This window comes from Tachyglossus aculeatus, chromosome 17 (genome assembly GCF_015852505.1).
Source record: "Tachyglossus aculeatus isolate mTacAcu1 chromosome 17, mTacAcu1.pri, whole genome shotgun sequence".
NCBI lineage: Eukaryota > Metazoa > Chordata > Mammalia > Monotremata > Tachyglossidae > Tachyglossus > Tachyglossus aculeatus.
The window spans coordinates 10,992,851-11,017,704 of NC_052082.1; the positions used below are offsets into that span (position 1 = coordinate 10,992,851).

The window sequence follows — 24,854 nt, forward strand, 5'->3', positions numbered from 1 at the left end:
AAGTCCAAGTCGGCGACATCTAGAGACGGTCAATCAATCAATCGATCAATCATATTTATTGAGCGCTTAGTACAGTGCTCTGCACACAGTAAGCTCTCTCTAAATACCACTGGTGATGATGAAGACTTCTCTGAAGGACTTCTCTGAAATAAAACTATTTATTTTATTTTGTCTATTTATTTTATTTTGTTAGTATGTTTCTGGTTTTGTTCTCTGTCTCCCCCTTCTAGACTGTGAGCCCACTGTTGGGTAGGGACCGTCTCTCTATGTTGCCAACTTGGACTTCCCAAGCGCTTAGTCAGGTGCTCTGAACACAGTAAGCGCTCAATAAATACGATTGAATGAATGAATGAAGTCACTTCACTTCTCTGGGCCTCAGTTCCCTCATCTGGAAAATGGGGATGAAGATTGTGAGCCCCACATGGGACAACCTGATCACTTTGCATCCTCCCCAGCGCTTTGCACAAAGTAAGCGCTTAAGAAATACCAAAATGATGATGATGCTTCTTGAGCCTCTAGACTGTGAGCCCGCTGTTGGGTAGGGACCGTCTCTATATGTTGCCAACTTGGACTTCCCAAGCGCTTAGTCAGGTGCTCTGAACACAGTAAGCGCTCAATAAATACGATTGAATGAATGAATGAAGTCACTTCACTTCTCTGGGCCTCAGTTCCCTCATCTGGAAAATGGGGATGAAGATTGTGAGCCCCACGTGGGACAACCTGATCACTTTGTATCCTCCTCAGTGCTTTGCACATAGTAAGCGCTTAAGAAATACCAAAATGATTATTATTATTGAGCCTCTAGACTGTGAGCCCACTGTTGGGTAGGGACCGTCTCTATATGTTGCCAACTTGGACTTCCCAAGGGCTTAGTACAGTGCTCTGCACACAGTAAGTGCTCAATAAATACGATTGAATGAATGAATGAAGTCACTTCGCACACACAGTAAGCACTCAAGAAATACGACTGACTGAATGAATGACTGAATGAAGTCACTTCACTTCTCTGGGCCTCAGTTCCCTCATCTGGAAAATGGGGATTAAGATTGTGAGCCCCACATGGGACAACCTGATCCCTTTGCATCCTCCCCAGCGCTTCGCACATCGTTAAGCGCTTAAGAAATACCAACATGATGATGATGGTTATTGAGCCCTCCTGACCTTAGATGTGTTTTCCATGGCCTCTTCCAAGAACTGAATCTTGCTCTCCAGGGCATCTATTTGTCCTCTCTTGGCGGTGATTTGTTTCTGCATTCCCATGGCGACTTTCAGAGCTGTGGAAATGGAGATTGTCGACGGACGGTCGGCGTGCCTGACGTCCCCAGATGGAGGTCGGCTGGTCCAGCGGGACCCCCGGGACCCCCGGTAGGCCTCGGGGGTCTCCAATGCGGGCCCTCTGGGACATACAGAGATGGCTGAGGGTGTGGGGGGCTGGGGGGAAAGCTACTGGGGGGACCCTCTCTGTCTCGGGACCCACCCTCCTCTCCCGCCCTCGAAGCCCCCCATTCCAGAAGGGGAACCCCCAGTGGGAGACAGCTGACTTTTATTAAAAAATGGCATTTATTAAGTGCTTACTACGTGCAAAGCGCTGTCCTAAGCGCTGGGGAGGTTACAAGGTGATCAGGTTGTAATAATAATAATAATCATGATGGCATTTATGAAGCGCTTACTATGTGCAAAGCCCTGTTCTAAGCGCTGGGGAGGTTACAAGGTGATGGGGTTGCAATAATAATAATAATGATGGCATTTATGAAGCGCTTACTATGTGCAAAGCGCTGTCCTAAGTGCTGGGGAGGTTACAAGGTGATCAGGTTGTAATAATAATAATCATGATGGCATTTATGAAGCGCTTACTATGTGCAAAGCACTGTTCTGAGCGCTGGGGAGGTTACAAGGTGATCGGGTTGTAATAATAATAATCATGATGGCATTTATGAAGCGCTTACTATGTGCAAAGCACTGTTCTAAGAACTGGGGAGGTTACAAGGTGATCGGGTTGTAATAATAATAATCATGATGGCATTTATGAAGTGCTTATTATGTGCAAAGCACTGTTCTAAGCGCTGGGGAGGTTACAAGGTGATCGGGTTGTAATAATAATAATCATGATGGCATTTATGAAGCGCTTACTATGTGCAAAGCACTGTTCTAAGAACTGGGGAGGTTACAAGGTGATCGGGTTGTAATAATAATAATCATGATGGCATTTATGAAGTGCTTATTATGTGCAAAGCACTGTTCTAAGCGCTGGGGAGGTTACAAGGTGATCGGGTTGTAATAATAATAATAATCATGATGGCATTTATGAAGTGCTTACTGTGTGCAAAGCACTGTTCTGAGCGCTGGGGAGGTTACAAGGTGATCGGGTTGTAATAATAATAATAATCATGATGGCATTTATGAAGCGCTTACTATGTGCAAGGCACTGTTCTGAGCGCTGGGGAGGTTACAAGGTGATCGGGTTGTAATAGTAATAATCATGATGGCATTTATGAAGCGCTTACTATGTGCAAAGCGCTGTCCTAAGCGCTGGGGAGGTTACAAGGTGATCGGGTTGTAATAATAATAATCATGATGGCTTTATGAAGCGCTTACTATGTGCAAAGCGCTGTTCTAAGCACTGGGGAGGATACAAGGTGATCGGGTTGTAATAATAATAATCATGATGGCTTTATGAAGCGCTTACTATGTGCAAAGCGCTGTTCTAAGCGCTGGGGAGGTTACAAGGTGATCGGGTTGTAATAATAATAATAATGATGGCATTTATGAAGGGCTTACTATGTGCAAAGCACTGTTCGAAGGCATTTATGAAGCGCTTACTATGTGCAAAGTGAATGAATGAATGAATGAATGAATGAATGAATGAATGAATGCAAAGCACTGTTCTAAGCGCTGGGGTGGTTACAAGGTGATCGGGTTGTAATAATAATAATCATGATGGCATTTATTAAGCGCTTACTGTGTGCAAAGCACTGTTCTGGGCACCGGGGAGGTTACAAGGTGATCGGGTTGTAATAATAATAATAATGATGATGATGGCACTTATTAAGCGCTTACTATGTGCAAAGCACTGTTCTAAAGCATTTATTAAGCACTTACTATGTGCAAAGTGAATGAATGAACGAATGAATGAATGAATGCAAAGCACTGTTCTGAGCCCTGGGGAGGTTACAAGGTGATCGGGTTGTAATAATAATAATAATAATAGTGATGGCATTTATGAAGCGCTTACTATATGCAAAGTGAATGAATGAATGCAAAGCACTGTTCTCAGCACTGGGGAGGTTGCAAGGTGATCAGGTTGTAATAATAATAATAATAGGATTTATTAAGCACTTACTATGTGCAAAGCACTGTTCTAAGCACTGGGGAGGTTACAAGATGATCAGGTTGTAATAATAATAATAATAATGATGATGGCATTTATGACGCACTTACTATGTGCAAAGTGAATGAATGAATGAATGAATGCAAAGCACGGTTCTAAGCGCTGGGGAGGTTGCAAGGTGATCAGGTTGTAATAATAATAATAATAATAGGATTTATTAAGCACTTACTATGTGCAAAGCACTGTTCTAAACGCTGGGGAGGTTACAAGGTGATCGGGTTGTAATAATAATAATCATGATGGCATTTATTAAGTGCTTACTCTGTGCAAAGCACTGTTCTAAGCGCTGGGGAGGTTACAAGGTGATCGGGTTGTAATAAAAATAATAATAATAATGATGGCATTTATGAAGCACTTAATATGTGCAAAGTGAATGAATGAATGAATGAATGTAAAGCACTGTTCTAAGCGCTGGCGAGGTTACAAGGTGATCAGGTTGTAATAATAATAATAATAATAGGATTTATTAAGCACTTACTATGTGCAAAGCACTGTTCTAAGCGCTGGGGAGGTTACAAGGTGATCGGGTTGTAATAATAATAATCATGATGGCATTTATTAAGCACTTGCTATGTGCAAAGCACTGTTCTAAGCGCTGGGGAGGCTACAAGGTGATCAGGTTGTAATAATAATAATAATAATAATAATGGCATTTATGAAGTGCTTACTATGTGCAGAGTGAATGAATGAAGGAATGAATGAATGAATGAATGAATGCAAAGCACTGTTCTAAGCACTGGGGAGGCTACAAGGTGATCGGGTTGTAATAATAATAATAGTAATGGCATTTATTAAGTGCTTGCTATGTGCAAAGCACATTTCTAAGCGCTGGGGAGGTTTCAAGGTGATCGGGTTGCAATAATAGTAATAATAATAATAATGATGATGGCATTTATTAAGCGCTTACTATGTGCAAAGTGAATGAATGAATGAATGAATGAATTCAAAGCACTGTTCTAAGCACTGGGGAGGTTACAAGGTGATCGGGTTGTAATAATAATAATGATGGCATTTATTAAGCACTTACTATGTGCAAAGGCACTGTTCTAAGCGCTGGGGAAGTTACAAGGTGATCAGGTTGTAATAATAATAATAATGATGGCATTTATTAAGCACTTACTATGTGCAAAGCACTGTTCTAAGCGCTGGGGAGGTTACAAGGTGATCAGGTTGTAATAATAATTCAATTGTATTTATTGAGTGCTTACTGTGTGCAGAGCACTGTATTAAGTGCTTGGGAAGTACAAGCTGGCAACATGATAATAATAATAATAATGACGATGGCATTTATTAAGCACTTACTATGTGCAAAACACTGTTCTAAGTGCTGGGGAGGTTACAAGGTGATCAGGTTGTAATAATAATTCAATCATATTTATTGAGCCTTTACTGTGTGCAGAGCACTGTACTAAGTGCTTGGGAAGTACAAGTTGCCAACATGATAAAAATAATAATAATAATAATAATAATGGCATTTATTAGGTGCTTACTATGTGCAAAGCACTGTTCTAAGCGCTGGGGAGGTTACAAGGTGATCAGGTTGTGATAATAATAATGATGGCATTTATTAAGCGCTTACCGTGTGCAAAGCACTGTTCTAAGCGCTGGGGAGGTTACAAGGTGATCAGGTTGTCCCACGGGGGGCTCACAGTCTTCACCCCCATTTTTGCAGATGAGGTCACTGAGGCCCAGAGAATCAATCAGTCAATCGTATTTATTGAGCGCTTACTGTGTGCAGAGCACTGTACTAAGCGCTTGGGAAGTACAAGTTGGCAACATCTAGAGACAGTCCCTACCCAACAGTGGGCTCACGGTCTAGAAGGGGGAGACAGAGAACAAAACCAAACATATTAACAAAATAAAATAGAATAGATATGTACAAGTAAAATAAATAAATAAATAAAGTAATAAATCTGTACAAACATATATACATATACACAGGTGCTGTGGGGAGGGGAAGGAGGTAAGACTGTGAGCCCACTGTTGGGTAGGGACCGTCTCTCTATGTTGCCAACTTGTACTTCCCAAGCGCTTAGTACAGTGCTCTGCACAAAGTAAGCGCTCAATAAATACGATTGATGATGAGGTAAGACGGGGGGATGGAGAGAGGGATGAGGGGGAGAGGAAGGAGGGGGCTCAGTCTGGGAAGGCCTGTCGGCAACATATAGAGACAGTCCCTATCCAACAGTGGGCTCACAGTCTAAAAAGAAGTGAAGTGACTTGCCCAAAGTCACCCAGCTGACAATTGGTGGAGCCGGGATTTGAACCCACGACCTCGGACTCCAAAGCCCGGGCTCTTTCCAGTGAGCAAAGCCGACCTAAGGGACCCAGGTTGCAAGACTGGTACTTCCATAAGTACTTCCACAAATCCTCCAATAAATACGATTGGACGAGTGAAAGAGGGGAAAAAGAAAAAGATGAATCAATGAGCCCTGGGGTGTCGGCAGCAGACCTTGCCCGTCGGCTCCTTCCATCGACTTCAGGGTCACTCGCGTTTGCTCCAGTTCGGCCTGGGCGGACTTGAGCTGCGTTTTCAATTTCTGCGTGGTGCGCTCCATCTCTTGGCTTTTGTTGCGGTAGTTCCTCTTCAGCACCTCGTAGTCCTCTGCACGACAATCAATCAATCAATCAATCGTAGTCCTCTGCACGACAGACAACCCAAGAGTAGCCGACACTTCCCGGTGGCTCCAGCACGGCCCAGGCCCGATCCGGGTGGGGAACCGTCCCCTCTGAAGGGTGGGGGACTCCCCCGCCGACGCTAGCCAGGGGCCCCAAGTGCTTCTCTAACGCTCACCTCCACTCGCCCATCTCGCCGCCGACCTCTCAATCAATCAATCGTATTTATTGAGCACTTCCTGTGTGCAGGGCACTGTACTAAGCGCTTGGGACGTACAAGATGGCAACACATAGACACGGTCCCTACCCACCAGTGGGCTCACAGTCCCGCCTCTGGCCTGGAAGGTCCTTCCCTCCTCAAATCCACCAGACCAACAATTTCCCCCTCTTGAAACACTTACTGAAGGCCCATCTCCTCCACACCTCCAACGGACGCCGCCTCTCCTTATCGAAGGCCCATCTCCTCCAAGAGGCCTTCCCTGAGCCCCCTTTAATCATAATAATAATCATGATGGCATTTGTTAAGCGCTTACTATGTGCCAAGCACTGTTCTAAGCGCTGGGGAGGTTACAAGGTGATCAGGTGGTCCCACAGGGGGCTCACAGTCTTCATCCCTCTTTTGCAGATGAGGGAACTGAGGCACAGAGAATAATAATAATAATGATGGCATTTATTAAGTGCTTACTATGTGCCAAGCACTGTTCTAAGCGTTGGAGAGGTTACAAGGTGATCAGGTGGTCCCACGGGGGGCTCACAGTCTTCATCCTCATTTTACAGATGAGGGAACTGAGGCACAGAGAATAATAATAATAATAATAATAATAATGGCATGGGGAGGTTACAAGGTGATCAGGTTGTCCCACGGGGAGCTCACAGTCTTCATCCCCCTTTTGCAGATGAGGGAACTGAGGCACAGAGAATAATAATAACAATAATAATAATGGCATGGGGAGGTTACCAGGTGATCAGGTTGTCCCACGGGGGGCTCACAGTCTTCATCCCCCTTTTGCAGATGAGGGAACTGAGGCACAGAGAATAATAATAATAATAATAATAATAATAATAATAATAATAATAATAATAATAATAATAATGGCATGGGGAGGTTACAAGGTGATCAGGTTGTCCCACGGGGGGCTCACAGTCTTCATCCCCCTTTTGCAGATGAGAGAACTGAGGCACAGAGAATAATAATCATAATGGCATTTATTAAATGCTTACTATGTGCCAAGCACTGTTCTAAGCACTGGGGAGGTTACAAGGTGATCAGGTTGTCCCACGGGGGGCTCACAGGCTTCATCCCCCTTTTACAGATGAGGGAACTGAGGCACAGAGAAGAATAATAATAATAATAATAGTAGCATTTATTAAGCGCTTACTATGTGCAAAGCACTGTTCTAAGCACCGGGGAGGTTACAAGGTGATCAGGTTGTCCCACGGGGGGGCTCACAGTCTTTGTCCCCCTTTTACAGATGAGGGAACTGAGGCCCAGAGAATAATAATGATGATGATGGCATTTATTAAGGATTTACTATGTGCAAAGCACTGTTCTAAATACTGGGGAAGTTACAAGGTGATCAGGTGGTCCCACATGGGGCTCACAGTCTTCATCCCCCTTTTACAGATGAGGGAACTGAGGCACAGAGAATAATAATAATAATAATAATAATAGTGGCATGGGGAGGTTACAAGGTGATCAGGTTGTCCCACGGGGGGCGCACAGTCTTCATCCCCCTTTTACAGATGAGGGAACTGAGGCACAGAGAATAATAATAATAATAATGATGGCATTTATTAAGCGCTTACTATGTGCAAAGCACTGTTCTAAGCACTGGGGAGGTTACAAGGTGATCAGGTTGCCCCACCGGGGGCTCACAGTCTTCATCCCCCTTTTCCAGACGAGGGAACTGAGGCCCAGAGAAGTGAAGTGACTGGCCCAAAGTCACACAGCTGACAATGGGCGGAGCCGGGATGTGAACCCGTGACCTCGGACTCCAAAGCCCGGGCTCTTTCCACTGAGCCATACTGCTTCTCTTCTCCCACTCCCTTTCATTCATTCATTCAATCGTATTTATTGAGCGCTTCCTGTGTGCAGAGCACTGGACTAAGCGCTTGGGAAGTACAAGTCGGCAACGTATAGAGACGGTCCCTACCCAACAGCGGGCTCACAGGCTAGAAGGGCCCTCCCTTCTGCGTTGTCCTGACTTGCTCCCCTCCACCCCACCACCCCAGCCTCACCAAAGTTATGGCCTTATCTGCCATTTATTTCTATTAATGTCTGTCTCCCCTCACAGGTCATGGGTTCGAATCCCGGCTCCGCCAATTGTCAGCTGTGTGACTTTGGGCAAGTCACTTCACTTCTCCGGGCCTCAGTTACCTCATCTGTCAAATGGGGATTAATAATAATAATAATTATGGCATTTGTTAAGCGCTTACTATGTTCAAAGCACTGTTCTAAGCGCTGGGGAGGATGCAAGGTGATCAGGTTGTCCCACTTGGGGCTCATAGTCTTCATCCCCATTTTAAAGATGAGGGAACTGAGGCCCAGAGAAGTGAAGTGACTTGCCCAAAGTCACACAGCTGACAATTGGAGGAGCCGGGATTTGAACCCATGACCTCTGACTCCAAAGCCCGGGCTCCTTCCACTGAGCCACGCTGCTTCTCTGATTAATACTGTGAGCCCCCTGTGGTGCAACCTGATCACCTTGTAACCTCCCGAGTGCTTAGACCAGTGCTTTGCACATAGTAAGCGCTTAACAAATACCATCATTATTATTATTATTAACAAATGCCATCGCCATGATTGTTACCTCAGTGCTTAGAACTGGCAAATAGTAAGCGCTTAACACATACCATTGTTACTCTGACGGTTATAGCGTGGCTCAGTGGAAAGAGCCCGGGCTTTGGAGTCGGAGGTCACGGGTTCAAATCCCAGCTCTGCCAACTGTGTGACTTTGGGCAAGTCACTTCACTTCTCTGGTCCTCAGTTCCCTCATCTGTAAAATGGGGATGAAGACTGGGAGCCCCCCCGTGGGACAACCTGGTCACTTTGTGACCTCCCGAGCGCTTAGACCAGTGCTTTGCACATAGTAAGCGCTTAACAAATACCACCATTATTATTGTTATTATTATTAACAAATGCCTTCGCCGTTATTGTTACCTCGGTGCTTAGAACTGGCAAATAGTAAGCGCTTAACACCTACCATTGTTACTCTGATGGTTATAGCGTGGCTCAGTGCAAAGAGCATGGGCTTTGTACTAAGCGCTTCCCAAGCCCTTAGTACAGTGCTCTGCACACAGTAAGCGCTCAATAAATACGATTGATTGATTGATTGATTTGGAGTCAGAGGCCTCCGGTTCAAATCCCAGCTCTGCCAGCTGTGTGACTTTGGGCAAGTCGCTTCACTTCTCTGTGCCTCAGTTCCCTCATTTGTAAAAGGGGTGTGAAGACTGTGAGCCCTCCCATGGGACAACCTGATCACCTTGTAACCTCCCGAGCGCTTAGACCAGCGCTTTGCACATAGTAAGAGCTTAACAAATACCACCATCATTATTATTATTATTATTATTAACAAATGCCATCGCCATTATTGTTACCTTCAGTGCTTAGAAATGGCAAATAGTAAGCGCTTAACACATACCATCATCATTATTATTATTAACAAATGCCATCACCATTATTGTTACCTCAGTGCTTAGAACTGGCAAATAGTAAGCACTTAACACGTACCATCATCATTATTATTATTATTATTATTAACAAATGCCATCGCCATTATTGTTACCTCGGTGCTTAGAACTGGCAAATAGTAAGCGCTTAACACGTACCATCATCATCATTATTATTATTATTATTATTAACAAATGCCATCGCCATTATTGTTACCTCAGTGCTTAGAACTGGCAAATAGTAAGCGCTTAACACATACCATCATCATCATTATCGTTATTATTATTATTATTATTATTATTATTATTATTAACAAATGCCATCGCCATTATTGTTACCTCAGTGCTTAGAACTGGAAAATAGTAAGCGCTTAACACGTACCATCATCATCATTATTATTATTATTATTATTAACAAATGCCATCACCATTATTGTTACCTCGGTGCTTAGAACTGGCAAATAGTAAGCGCTTAACACGTACCATCATTATTATTATATTATTATTATTATTATTATTAACAAATGCCATCGCCATTATTGTCACCTCGGTGCTTAGAACTGGCAAATAGTAAGTGCTTAACGTGTACCATCATCATCATTACTGTTATTGTTATTATTAACAAATGCCATCGCCATTATTGTTACCTCAGTGCTTAGAACTGGCAAATAGTAAGCGCTAAACACATACCATCATCATCATCATCATTATTATTATTATTAACAAATGCCATCGCCATTATTGTTACCTCAGTGCTTAGAACTGGCAAATAGTAAGCGCTTATGTACCATCATCATCATCATTATTATTATTATTATTATTAACAAATGCCATTGCCATTATTGTTACCTCGGTGCTTAGAACTGGCAAATAGTAAGTGCTTAACACGTACCATCATCATTGTTATTATTATTATTATTATTAACAAATGCCATCGCCATTATTGTCACCTCGGTGCTTAGAACTGGCAAATAGTAAGCGCTTAACGCGTACCATCATCATCATTATTATTATTATTAACAAAAGCCATCGCCATTATTGTTACCTCAGTGCTTAGAACTGGCAAATAGTAAGCGCTTAACACGTACCATCATTATTATTATTATCATTATTATTATTGTTATTATCAAATGCCATTGCCATTATTGTTACCTCGGTGCTTAGAACTCGCAAATAGTAAGCGCTTAACACGTACCATCATTATTATTATCATCATTATTATTATTGTTATTATCAAATGCCATCGCCATTATTGTTACCTCGGTGCTTAGAACTGGCAAATAGTAAGCGCTTAACATGCACCATCATCATTATTATTATTAACAAATGCCATCGCCATTATTGTTACCTCGGTGCTTAGAACTGGCAAATAGTAAGCGCTTAACACGTACCATCATTATTATTATTATCATTATTATTATTATTATTATTATCAAATGCCATCACCATTATTGTTACCTCGGTGCTTAGAACTGGCAGATAGTAAGCGCTTAACGCGTACCATCATCATTATTATTATTATTATTAACAAATGCCATCGCCATTATTGTTACCTTGGTGCTTAGAACTGGCAAATAGTAAGCGCTTAACACGTACCACCATCATCATCATTATTATTATTATTTAGCAGCCCCTCGAGCCGCCCCCCGGCCTACCTGAGATGCGGGCTAGCTCGCCGCGGCTGGCTTTCACGTCCATCGTCAGGTGTTCCCTCTCCAGTTGGAGCTCCTTTACGTCCCGGAGGCGCTCAGTACAGGCCCTCACCAGCTGGCTCTTCTCCAGGTCCAGGCTGCTCAGCTGGGCCTCCAACTCCAGGATTCGGGCATCGCTTTTATCCCTCAGGACCTGCAAAGGTGGGAAGGAAGACGGCGGCGCCGTTCGTTCACTCAGTCCTATTTATTGAGCGCTTACCGCGTGCAGAGCGCTGGCTGTCATCATCATCATCAATCGTATTGATTGAGTGCTTACTATGTGCAGAGCACTGGACTAAGCGCTTGGGAAGCACAAATTGGCAACATCTAGAGACGGTCCCTACCCAACAGTGGGCTCACAGTCTAAAAGGGGGAGACAGAGAACAAAACCAAACATACTAACGAAATCAAATAAATAGAATAGATATGTACAAGTAAAATAAATAAATAAATAGAGTAATAAATATGTACAAACATATATACATATATACAGGTATATGTACAGGTATATATACAGGCTGTCGCCGCTGAGGTCAGCTCTAATAACGATAATAATGGTGTGGCGGGGAATCTGCCTCTTTATCGTTATATTGTACTCGCCCAAGCAGCTGGTGGTGGGTTCAAATCCCACCTCTGCCACTCGTCGGTGGTCCGCCCACAGTAAGCGCTCAATAAGTGCGATTGAATGAACTTGTACTTCCCAAGTGCTCAATAAATACGACTGAATGAATGAACTTGTCCTTTCCAAGCGCTTAGTCCAGTGCTCCGCCCACAGTAAGCGCTCAATAAGTATGATTGAATGAATGAACTTGTCCTTCCCAAGCGCTTAGTCCAGTGCTCCGCCCACAGTAAGCGCTCAATAAGTATGATTGAATGAATGAACTTGTCCTTCCCAAGCGCTTAGTCCAGTGCTCCGCCCACAGTAAGCGCTTAATAAGTATGACTGAATGAATGAACTTGTCCTTCCCAAGCGCTTAGTCCAGTGCTCTGCCCAGAGTAAGCGCTCAACAATCAATAAGTATGATAGAATGAATGAACTTGTCCTTTCCAAGAGCTTAGTCCAGTGCTCCGCCCACAGTAAGCGCTCAATAAATGCGATTGAATGAACTTGTACTTCCCAAGCGCTCAATAAATACGACTGAATGAATGAACTTGTACTTCCCAAGCACTTAGTCCAGTGCTCCGCCCACAGTAAGTGCTCAATAAGTGTGATTGAATGAACTTGTACTTCCCAAGCGCTCAATAAATATGACTGAATGAATGAACTTGTCCTTCCCAAGGGCTTAGTCCAGTGCTCCGCCCACAGTAAGCGCTCAATAAATATGACTGAATGAATAAACTTGTCCTTCTCAAGTGCTTAGTCCAGTGCTGTGCCCACAATAAGCTCTCAATAATCAATAAGTACGATAGAATGAATGTCCCAAGCGCTCAATAAATACGACTGAATGAATGAACTTGTCCTTCCCAAGGGCTTAGTCCAGTGCTCCGCCCACAGTAAGCGCTCAATAAATATGACTGAATGAATGAACTTGTCCTTCCCAAGCGCTTAGTCCAGTGCTGTGCCCACAGTAAGCGCTCAATAATCAATAAGTACGCTAGAATAAATGTCCCAAGCGCTCAATAAATACAACCGAATGAATGAACTTGTCCTTCCCAAGGGCTTAGTCCAGTGCTGTGCCCACAGTAAGCGCTCACTAATGAATAAGTACGATAGAATGAATGTCCCAAGCGCTCAATAAATATGACTGAATGAATGAACCTGTCCTTCCCAAGGGCTTAGTCCAGTGGTCTGCCCACAGTAAGCGCTCAATAATGAATAAGTACGATAGAATGAATGTCCCAAGGGCTCAATAAATACGACCGAATGAATGAACTTGTCCTTCCCAAGCGCTTGGTCCAGTGCTGTGCCCACAATAAGCTCTCAATAATGAATAAGTACGATAAAATGAATGTCCCAAGTGCTCAATAAATACGACCGAATGAATGAACTCGTCCTTCCCAAGCGCTTGGTCCAGTGCTGTGCCCACAATAAGCTCTCAATAATGAATAAGTACGATAAAATGAATATCCCAAGTGCTCAATAAATACGACTGAATGAATGAACTTGTCCTTCCCAAGGGCTTAGTCCAGTGCTCTGCCCACAGTAAGCGCTCAATAATGAATAAGTACGATAAAATGAATGTCCTAAGCGCTCAGTAAATACGACTGAATGAATGAACCTGTCCTTCCCAAGGGCTTAGTCCAGTGCTCTGCCCACAGTAAGCGCTCAATAATGAATAAGTACGATAGAATGAATGTCCCAAGTGCTCAATAAATACGACCGAATGAATGAACTTGTCCTTCCCAAGCGCTTAGTCCAGTGCTGTGCCCACAATAAGCTCTCAATAATGAATAAGTACGATAAAATGAATGTCCCAAGTGCTCAATAATATGACTGAATGAATGAACTTGTCCTTCCCCAGGGCTTAGTCCAGTGCTGTGCCCACTGTAAGCGCTCAATAATGAATAAGTACGATAGAATGAATGTCCCAAGCGCTCAGTAAATACGACTGAATGAATGAACTTGTCCTTCCCAAGCACTTAGTCCAGTGCTGTGCCCACAATAAGCTCTCAATAATGAATAAGTACGATAAAATGAAAGTCCCAAGTGCTCAATAAATATGACTGAATGAATGAACTTGTCCTTCCCAAGGGCTTAGTCCAGTGCTCTGCCCACAGTAAGCGCTCACTAATGAATAAGTACGATAAAATGAATGTCCCAAGCGCTCAATAAATACGACTGAATGAATGAATGTGTCCTTCCCAAGGGCTTAGTCCAGTGCTCTGCCCACAGTAAGCGCTCAGTAATGAATAAGTACGATAGAATGAATGTCCCAAGCGCTCAATAAATGACTGAATGAATGAACTTGTCCTTCCCAAGCGCTTAGTCCAGTGCTGTGCCCACAATAAGCTCTCAATAATGAATAAGTATGATAAAATGAATGTCCCAAGTGCTCAATAAATACGACTGAATGACTGAACCTGTCCTTCCCCAGGGCTTAGTCCAGTGCTCCGCCCACAGTAAGCGCTCAATAAGTACGACTGAACGGTGGAATAATGGATGATACGAGCGACAACCTTCAGTTCCTGCAGTTCCAGTTTCCCGTGGTCGACTTCTTTTCGAAGGCGAGAGTTCTCCACCTGCAAGGCCCCGGCCGTCCTTCCGTGCCGGCCGACGAGCAGGGACATTTTCTCCACCTGGCGCTGCAAGACGTCCAGCACGTTGTCCTTCTGGACCACCTGGAGGCGGAGGGCCTCGCGGTCGGCGGCCCGGACGTCCCGGAGGCGGTCTCCCTCGTCCTTCAGGTGCCGGAGCTCCCTCAGCTTCGCGTCCAGCCGGGAGCGGAGCCGGCCCAGCTCGGCGTCGCTCGCCTCGACGGCCCTCTCTTTCTCCTGCAGAGCCGCCGTCAGGTCGGCCACCGCCCGCGCGGAGCCCTCCAGGGCCATCTTCTTGGCGCTCAGCTCATCCACCGCCTTGCGGAGCGTCTCCTTGGTGGACTCCAGCTGAGCGGCCAGGCAGGACACCCTCTCGAGGTTGGCGTTCTTTTCCTGGATGGCCGCCATCTGCGGGTCAACGGGAAAGAGAAATCGACGGGCGGATGGAGCGCGGGGCCTAGTCATCATCATCATCATCAATCGTATTTATTGAGCGCTTACTGTGTGCAGAGCACTGTGCTAAGCGCTTGGGAAGTCCAAGTTGGTGACATAGAGAGACAGTCCCTACCCAACAGTGGGCTCACGGTCTAGAAGGACTGTCATCCAGTCAGCCAGTCCTATGTATGGAGCGCTTACGGTGGGCAGAGCACTGGACTCCTTCCCAGACTTTAGACTGGGAGCCCGCTGTTGGGTAGGGGACCGTCTCTATATGTTGCCAACTTGTACTTCCCAAGCGCTTAGTCCAGTGCTCTGCACACAGTAAGCGCTCAATAAATACGATTGATTGATTAATTGATTCCCTTCCCCACAGCACCTATGTATATGTATATATGTTTGTACATATTCATTACTCTGTTTATTTATTTATTTTACTTGTACAGATCTATTCTATTTATTTTATTTTGTTAGCATGTTTGGTTTTGTTGTCTGTCTCCCCCTTCTAGACTGTGAGCCCACTGTTGGGTAGGGACCATCTCTAGATGTTGCCAACTTGGACTTCCCAAGAGCTTAGTCCGGTGCTCTGCACACAGTAAGCGCTCAATCAATACGATTGATTCCCTTCCCCACAGCACCTGTATATATGTATATATGTTTGTACCTATTCATTACTCTATTTATTTATTTATTTTACTTGTACATGTCTATTCTATTTATTTTATTTTGTTAGTATGTTTGGTTTTGTTCTCTGTCTCCCCCTTCTAGACTGTGAGCCCACTGTTGGGTAGGGACCGTCTCTCTATGTTGCCAACTTGGACTTCCCAAGCGCTTAGTCCAGTGCTCTGCACACAGGAAGCGCTCAATAAATACGATTGATTGATTGATTGATTGATTCCCTTCCCCACAGCAACTGTATATATGTATATATGTTTGCACATATTCATTACTCTATATATTTATTTATTTATTTTACTTGTACAGATCTATTCTATTTATTTTATTTTGTTAGCATGTTTGGTTTGGTTCTCTGTCTCCCCCTTCTAGACTGTGAGCCCACTGTTGGGTAGGGACTTGGACTCCTTCCCTTCCCCACAGCACCCGTATATATGTATATATGTTTGTACAGATTCATTACTCTATTTATTTATTTATTTTACTTGTACACATCTATTCTATTTATTTTATTTTGTTAGTATGTTTGGTTTTGTTCTCTGTCTCCCCCTTCTAGACTGTGAGCCCACTGTTGGGTAGGGACTTGGACTCCTTCCCTTCCCCACAGCCCCTGTCTATATGTATATATGTTTGTACATATTCATTACTCTATTTATTTATTTAACTTGTACACATCTATTCTATTCCTTTTATTTTGTTAGTATGTTTGGCTTTGTTCTCTGTCTCCCCCTTCTAGACTATAAGCCCGCTGTTGGGTAGGGACTTGGACTCCTCCCCTTCCCCACAGCACCTGTATATATGCGTGTATGTTTGTACATATTCATTACTCTATTTATTTATTTATTAATTTTACTTGTACATATCTATTCTATTTATTTTATTTTGTTAGTATGTGTGGTTTTGTTGTCTGTCTCCCCCTTCCAGACTGTGAGCCTGCTGTTGGGTAGGGACTGTCTCTATATGTTGCCAACTTGTACTTACCAAGTGCTTAGTCCAGTGTTCTGCACAGTAAGCGCTCAATAAATACGATTGATTGATTGATTAGTTTTGTTCTCTGTCTCCCCCTTCTAGACTGTGAGCCTGCTGTTGGGTAGGGACTGTCTCTGTGTGTTGCCAACTTGTACTTCACAAGCGCTTAGTCCAGTGCTCTGCACACAGTAAGCGCTCAATAAATATGATTGATTGATTGACTGTCTCTGTATGTTGCCAACTTGTACTTCCCAAGCGCTTAGTCCAGTGCTCTGCACATAGTAAGCACTCAATAAATACGATTGGTTGATTGATTGATTGGACTAAGCACTTGGGAAGTCCAAGTCGGCAACATCTAGAGACGGTCCCTACCCAATCAATCAATCAATCAATCAATCGTATTTATTGAGCAACAGTGGGCTCACAGTCTAGGAGGGGGAGACGGACAACAGAACAAAACAGATTAACAAAATAAATGGCTTAGTGGAGAGAACCCGGGCCTGGGAGTTGGCAAGAGCTGGGTTCAAATCCGGATCCGCCACCCGTCCGCTGTGTGACCCTGGGCAAGTCGCTGCCATCTCTCTGGGCCTCTGTTACCTCATCTGGAAAATGGGGATTAAGGTCGTGAGCCCCATGTGGGACAGGGATTGTGTCCAACCTGATTAACTCGTACCTACCCCAGCGCTTAGAACAGCGCTTGGCACACAGTAAGCACTTGGCAAGTATTACTATTATCAGAGAAGCAGCATGGCTCAATGGAAAGAGCCCAGAGGCCATGGGTTTGAATCCCGGCTCCACCACTTGTTGGCTGTGTGACTTTGGGCAAGTCACTTCACTTCTCTGGGCCTCAGTGACCTCATCTGGAAAATGGGGATGAAGATTGTGAGCCCCACATGGGACAGCCTTGATTACCTTGTATCCCCCCCAGCGCTTAAAACAGTGCTTGGCACATAATAATAATAATAATAATAATGATAATGATGGCATTTATTAAGTGCTTACTAAGTGCAAAAAGTGCTTAACAGATACCAACATTATTATTATTATTACGTGGGGGAGATTAACTAGATTCCTAGGGAGTCTGGGTGGACAGGGGCTACAAATCGGATTCCATTAGCATGGCCAATTTTAATAATAATAATTTAATAATTGTGGTAATTGTTGAGCATTTACTCTGTGCCAAGCACTGCACTAAGCACTGGGGTAGATATAATAATAATAATAATAATAATGGCATTTATTAAGCGCTTACTACATGCAAAAAGCACTTAACAAATACCAACATTATTATTATTATTACGTGGGGGAGATGAACTAGATTCCTAGGGAGTCTGGGTGGACAGGGGCTACAAATCGGATTCCAGTAGCACGGCCTATTGTAATAATAATAATTTAATAATTGTGGTAGTTGTTGAGCGTTTACTATGTGCCAAGCACTGTACTAAGCGCTGGGGTAGATATGATAATAATAATAATGATGGCATTTATTAAGCGCTTACTATGTGCAAAAAGTGCTTAACAGATGCCAACATTATCATTATTATTATTATTATTATGCGGGGGAGATTAACTAGATTCCTAGGGAGTCTGGGTGGGCAGGGGCTACAAATCAGATTCCATTAGCATGGCCTATTGTAATAATAATAATTTAATAATTGTGGTTGTTGTTGAGCATTTACTATGTGCCAAGCACTGTACTAAGCACTGGGGTAGATATAATAATAATAATAATGATGGCATTTATTAAGTGCTTACTATGTGCAAAGCACCGTTCTAAGCACTGGGGAGGTTACAAGGTGACCAGGTTGTCCCACGGGGGGCTCACAGTCTTCATCCCCATTTTCCAGATGAGGGAACTGAGGCTCAGAGAAGTGAAGTGACTTGCCCAAAGTCATACAGCTGACAAATGGTGGAGCTGGGATTCAAACCCACGACCTCTGACTCCAAAGCCCGGGCTCTTTCCACTGAGCCACGCTGCTTCTCCATATAAGACAATCAAGTCCCACACGGGGCTCACAGTTTAAGAAGGCGGGGTGTCAGCTCTTGAATCCCCATTTTGCAGGTGAGGGAACGGAGGCCCAGAGAAGTGAAGTGACTTGCCCACAGTCACCCAGCTGACAACTGGCAGAGCTGGGATTTGAACCCGTGACCTCCGACTCCAAAGCCCAAGGTCACACGGCAGAGCCGGGATTAGGACCTCGGTCCTCTGACTCCCAGGGCCTTGCTCTTTCCTCTAGGCCGTGCTACTTTCCAAGCGCTTAGTCCAGTGCTCTGCACACGGTCAGCGCTCAATAAATAGGATGGAAGGAATGAACGAACGGATGCTCGTTGCCCGGTTCTTCCCGGCCCTGACCTGCCGTTCCATCTGGTCCTGGGAATCATCCTTCATCTTCTTCACCAGCGATTCCAGGTGCTGCACTTCCACGTTCCTGTCATCGAGTTCCCGGCGCAGATGGTCGATGGTTATGCTGTTCCCCGTGTCCCGATCCCACAGGCGCTTATTCTGTTCCTTTTCCAGGCTCAGCTCCTTATCCTTTTTATGCAGCTCTGCCTACGGGAGGACAGGAAAGTCTTCCCCTTTTCCCACCAAAAAATCCAACCCAACCTCTTGGTTGGAACAACTGTGGGATTGGTTCAAGCGTTGACGATATACCGAGCACTGTACTAAACACCGGGGTCCATACAGGATCATCAGGGCCCACATAAGAGGGAATCCCCCTTTGGCAGATAATAATAATGATGGTATTTGTTAAGTGTTTACTAGGTGTCAAGCACTGTTCTAAGCGCTGGGGTAGATGCAAGGTAATCGGGTTGCCCCACGTGGGTCTCGCAGTCTTCATCCCCATTTTACAGATGAGGTCACTGAGGCACAGAGAAGTGAACTGACTTGCCCAAAGTCACACAGCTGACAAGTGGCGGAGCCGGAATTAGAACTCAAGACCTCTGACTCCCAAGGCCGGGCTCTTTCATTCATTCATTCATTCATTCAATTGTATTTATTGAGCGCTTACTGTGTGCAGAGCACTGGACTAAGCACTTGGGAAGTACAAGTCAGTAACAGATAGAGACGGTCCCTACCAAACAACGGGCTCTATATTTATTAATGGCATTTATTAAGGGTTTACTATATGCAAAGCACTGTTCTAAGCGCTGGAATTTTACTTGTCCATATTTGCTATTCTACTTATTTTGTTAATGCTGTGCATTTAGCTTTAATTCTATTTGTTCTGACGACTTGACACCTGTCCACGTGTTTTGTTTTGTTGTCCGTCTCCCCCTTCATTCATTCATTCATTCAATCGTATTTATTGAGCGCTTACTGTGTGCAGAGCACTGGACTAAGCGCTTGGGAAGTCCAAGTTGGCAACATATAGAGACGGTCCCTACCCAACAGCGGGCTCACAGGCTAGAAGGCTCTTGCCACTAAGCCACGCTGCTTCTCTAAGATAAAGGAACTAAGCCTCAGTTCCCTCATCTGTAAAATGGGGATGAAGACTGAGCCCCCCGTGGGACAGCCTGATCACTTTGTAGCCTCTCCAGCGCTTAGAACAGTGTTTTGCACATAGTAAGCACTTAATAAATGTCATTATTATTATTATTATTATTATTATTAAGGCACAGAAGTCAGGTGACTTGCCAAAGGCCACACAGCAGGCAAGTAATAATAATAATGATAATAATGATGGCATTCATTAAGTGCTTACTATGTTCAAAGCACTGGTGGCGCTTAATAAATGCCATCATCATCATTATTATTATTATGATTAAGGCACAGAAGTCAGGTGACTTGCCTAAGATCACACAGCAGGCAAGTAATAATAATAATGATAATAATGATGGCATTTATTAAGCGCTTACTATGTGCAAAGCACTGTTCTAAGTGCTGGGGAGGTTACAAGGTGATCAGGTTGTCCCGCGGGGGGCTCACAGTCTTCATCCCCATTTTCCAGATGAGGGAACTGAGGCCCAGAGAAGTGAAGTGACTTGCCCAAAGTCACCCAGCTGACAATTGGTGGAGCCAGCATTTGAACCCATGACCTCTGACTCCAAAGCCCGGGCCCTTTCCACTGAGCCAGGTAGAGGAGTAGGGATTAGAACCCAGGTCCTCTGACACCCAGGGCCGTGCTCTTCCCCACCAGGCCATGCCGCTGCAGAATCCCTACCTGGAAATCACTCAGTCAATCAATCGTATTTATTGAGCGCTTACTGTGTGCAGAGCACTGTACTAAGCGCTTGGGAAGTACAAGTTGGCAACACATAGAGACAGTCCCTACCCAACAGTGGGCTCACAGTCTAGAAGGGGGAGACAGAGAACAAAACCAAACATATTAACAAAAGAAAATAAATAGAATAAATATGTACAAATAAATAGAGTAATAAATACATACAAACATATAAACATATATACAGGTGCTGCGGGGAGGGGAAGGAGGTAAGGCGGGGGGGATGGGGAGGGAGAGGAAGGAGGGGGCTCAGTACACATATCCTATGTGTACAATATTTAACAATATGTCCTATGTGTACAATATTTAACACGGCTTACCTTTGTTTCCTCAATTATTCTTTTCATTTTTGAAAGGATCAACTCCCAAGGAGCTACCTCAGGCTTCACTTTAGAAGAATCACTGAAATTATTCCAAATTCGCGTCTGGAGAGTTTCCGGTCCTCTCCCAGTCTCGCCTACGGGAGGGAGAGTCAAGCAGAGGCCTACCCATTCCGTTCCAATCAATCAAGCGCTCAATAAATATGATTGATTGATTCCTAGCTTGGGCAACGGCTAGCGCTCGGCAGGCCATCTAAAAACTCTCCCGTCCTGGGCAGCGGGAGCAGGGAAGAGAGTCGAGGGCGGAAACCGGATTTTTACCAAGAAAACCCTCCGGATACAGGCGGGATTGGGAGAGACGTGTCCACAGAGTCACTATGGGTTGGACACGACTCGACGGCATAATCAATCAATCAATTAATTGTATTTATTGAGCGTTTACTGTGTGCAGAGGACTGTACTAAGCGCTTGGGAAGCACAAGATGGCAACATATAGAGACAGTCCCTACCCAACAGTGGGCTCACAGTCTAGACAGAGAACAAAACCAAACTTACTAACAAAATAAAATAAATAGAATAGATATGTACAAGCAAAATAGAGTAATAAATCTGTACAAACATATATACATATATACAGGTGCTGTGGGGAAGGGAAGGAGGTAAGATGGGGGGATGGAGAGGGGGACGAGGGGGAGAGGAAGGAAGGGGCTCAGTGTGGGAAGGCCTCCTGGAGGAGGTGAGCTCTCAGTAGGGCCTTGAAGGGAGGAAGAAAAAATATGGAAAGCTTCACGAATTTGCGTGTCATCCTTGCGCAGGGCATAAGACAAGACATCGTATCTGCTTGGCTGGAAAGAAGACAAGATGCGGAGGGCAGTAGGTACAGGAGGAGAAATCCAAAAGGACTTTTGAATTTTAGACCCTCAGGGCTGAAAGGAATATTGAGAGGTCATTTAATCTAGCCCCCTCCCCTCACTGCCCACCTCTGGACGGAACCCCATTGAAAACCTTCTAGAGTGAAACATTTTTAAATCAATCAATCGTATTTATTGAGCGCTTACTGTGTGCAGAGCACTGGACTAAGCGCTTGCGGAGTACAAGTTGGCAACATATAGAGACAGTCCTTACCCAACAGTGGGCTCACAGGCTAGAAGACTTCAAGAGAAATTCAGGTAGACTAGTATACTATAATATGCATGTTGGAACTATAATTATCAATCAATCAATCAATCGTATTTATTGAGCGCTTACTGTGTGCAGATCACTGGACTAAGCGCTTGGGAAGGACAAGTTGGCAACATATAGAGACGGTCCCTACCCAACAGCGGGCTCACAGTCTAGAAGACTTCAAGAGAAATTCAGGTAGACTAGTATACTATAATATGCATGTTGGAACTATAATTGTGTTCTAAAAATATCACTCCTGAGAACAATTACGGTTCATTCATTCATTCAATCATATTTATTGAGCGCTTACTGTGTGCAGAGCACTGGACTAAGCGCTTGGGAAGGACAAGTTGGCAACATATAGAGACGGTCCCTACCCAACAGCGGGCTCACAGTCTAGAAGACTTCAAGAGAAATTCAGGTAGACAAGTATACTATAATACGCATGTTGGAACTCTAATTATGTTCTAAAAATATCACTCCTGAGAACAATTACGGTTCATTCATTCATTCATTCATTCAGTCGTATTTATTGAGCGCTTACTGTGTGCAGAGCACTGGACTAAGAGCTTGGGAAGTACAAATGGGCACCAGATAGAGCTGGTCCCGACCCAACAACGGGCTCACAAGCTAGAAGGGGGAGACAGACAACAAAACAAAACAAGGAGACTGGCTTCTATAGTAATAGTAATTACTATAATCCTGTATGTATATACATACACTATATTATATTACCTAATAATTCCATTACATACAATAAATAATGCATATTGCAATTATAATATATTATAATAATTAATATAATATAATATACCATAATACATAATATAACATAACATAATATATAATATAATATATGATCTATAATATACTATAATATTATATAATATGTAATATAATATAATATAAAATGTAGCATGATAATATAATATAATATAATACAATATAATATAATAGTATGATATGATGTAATATAATATAATATAATTTGATATGATTAATATAATATAATATAATATAATGTAGTGTAATATAATATAATATAACACAAAATAATATAATATAATGTAATATATGATAATATATTTATGTTCGATAATATAATGATATATAATAATATAACATAATTATTGTTATAATATATTATAATTGCAATATGCATTGTGGTATTTATTGAGAGCTTCCTGTGTGAAGAGCACTGTACTAAGCGCTTGGGAAGTACAATTAGGCAACATAGAGAGACGGTCCCGACCCAACAACGGGCTCACAGGCTAGAAAGGGGGAGACGGACAACATTCATTCATTCATATTGAGCGCTGACTGTGTGCAGAGCGCTTCCCGTGTGCCGAGCACTGTACTAAGCGCTTGGGAAGTACAAATCGGCACCAGATAGAGACGGTCCCGACCCAACAACGGGCTCCCAGGCTAGAAAGGGGAGACGGACAATAAAATAAAACACGGAGACAGGCATCAGGAGCGTAGTAGGCAGGCTCATGAGCGCTCAGTGCAGTGCCCGGCACGTAGTACGGTTCCATTAGTGCATTAAAAATGTATTTTAAAACAATAACATCAGAATCGTTTTTTAAAAAAAATGCTGACTTACAAGCTCATCAAAACTCCATGTTCTTTGTAGGGACTGTCTCTATATGTCGCCGACTTGTACTTCCCAAGCGCTTAGTCCAGTGCTCTGCACACAGTAAGCGCTCAATAAATACGATTGATGATGATGATGATTGAATGAATGAATGAATTCAGTACTTTTTGATGGGGCAGTTTTGCCTTGAAACTCTTTACTAACCAAACCTCATTTTCTAATGAAAGGGAATTCCACAGATCATCCCTTTCCCAGACTTCAGTAAAAGAAAATCCATTTAAAGGGTGTAAAACTGAGCCCGTTTCATCTGCATTTTCAGCCTACAAACCATACATCATTTACGGACCGTGTGAAGTTTGACATGTAGAAACCTTGGGAAATTTCAGGGCCGGCAAATATTTTGTGGGGCGGGGGGATTTTATTCCCCTGACGGTCCTACCAGCATCATCTGGATTTTATCGTCCAAGTTCCCAGATTCTTGGCTGAATTGATCCCGCTCCGTTCGGGCCTCGGTCAGCTCCGCGTTGGACAGGGCCAACTGCTTCTCAAGTTCTTCTACCTAAAGGATGAGCAGAAATCAAACAGAAGATGATGTCCTCCGTCACTTAGGGAAAAATAAACGTGGACCCCTGAAGATCAAGACTGTGAGCCCACTGTTGGGTAGGGACCGTCTCTATATGTTGCCAACTTGGACTTCCCAAGCGCTTAGTCCAGTGCTCTGCACACAGTAAGCGCTCAATAAATACGATTGAATGAATGAATCAACAAAGTCCCAGATGCGAAAGTCTGGCCCACAGAGCTCGACGCCTTCCGTCTCCTCTGCGGGGGCAGAAACATTTTTAGTTTTATTTTGGAGATCATTTGAAAGTGCCTTAGTCGGCGGGCCACGTTGGCATCCTCTGCTCTGTAAAACCC

At 43.7% G+C, this 24,854-nt stretch overlaps 1 protein-coding gene across 1 annotated transcript in view; it reads right to left on the minus strand.

The window, feature by feature from the left end:
- Nucleotides 1–24,854, minus strand: part of CCDC158 (coiled-coil domain containing 158) — a 131,410-nt gene that overhangs the window by 53,444 nt on the left and 53,112 nt on the right. Inside the window, exons 10-15 of the mRNA XM_038759470.1 lie at nucleotides 24,379–24,498; nucleotides 18,992–19,189; nucleotides 14,482–14,967; nucleotides 11,329–11,518; nucleotides 5,841–5,993; nucleotides 1,162–1,274 (exon numbers count right to left, since the gene is read on the minus strand). Of these exons, the coding sequence (XP_038615398.1) occupies nucleotides 1,162–1,274; nucleotides 5,841–5,993; nucleotides 11,329–11,518; nucleotides 14,482–14,967; nucleotides 18,992–19,189; nucleotides 24,379–24,498 (1,260 nt within the window). The remainder of the gene's footprint in view (nucleotides 1–1,161; nucleotides 1,275–5,840; nucleotides 5,994–11,328; nucleotides 11,519–14,481; nucleotides 14,968–18,991; nucleotides 19,190–24,378; nucleotides 24,499–24,854) is intronic.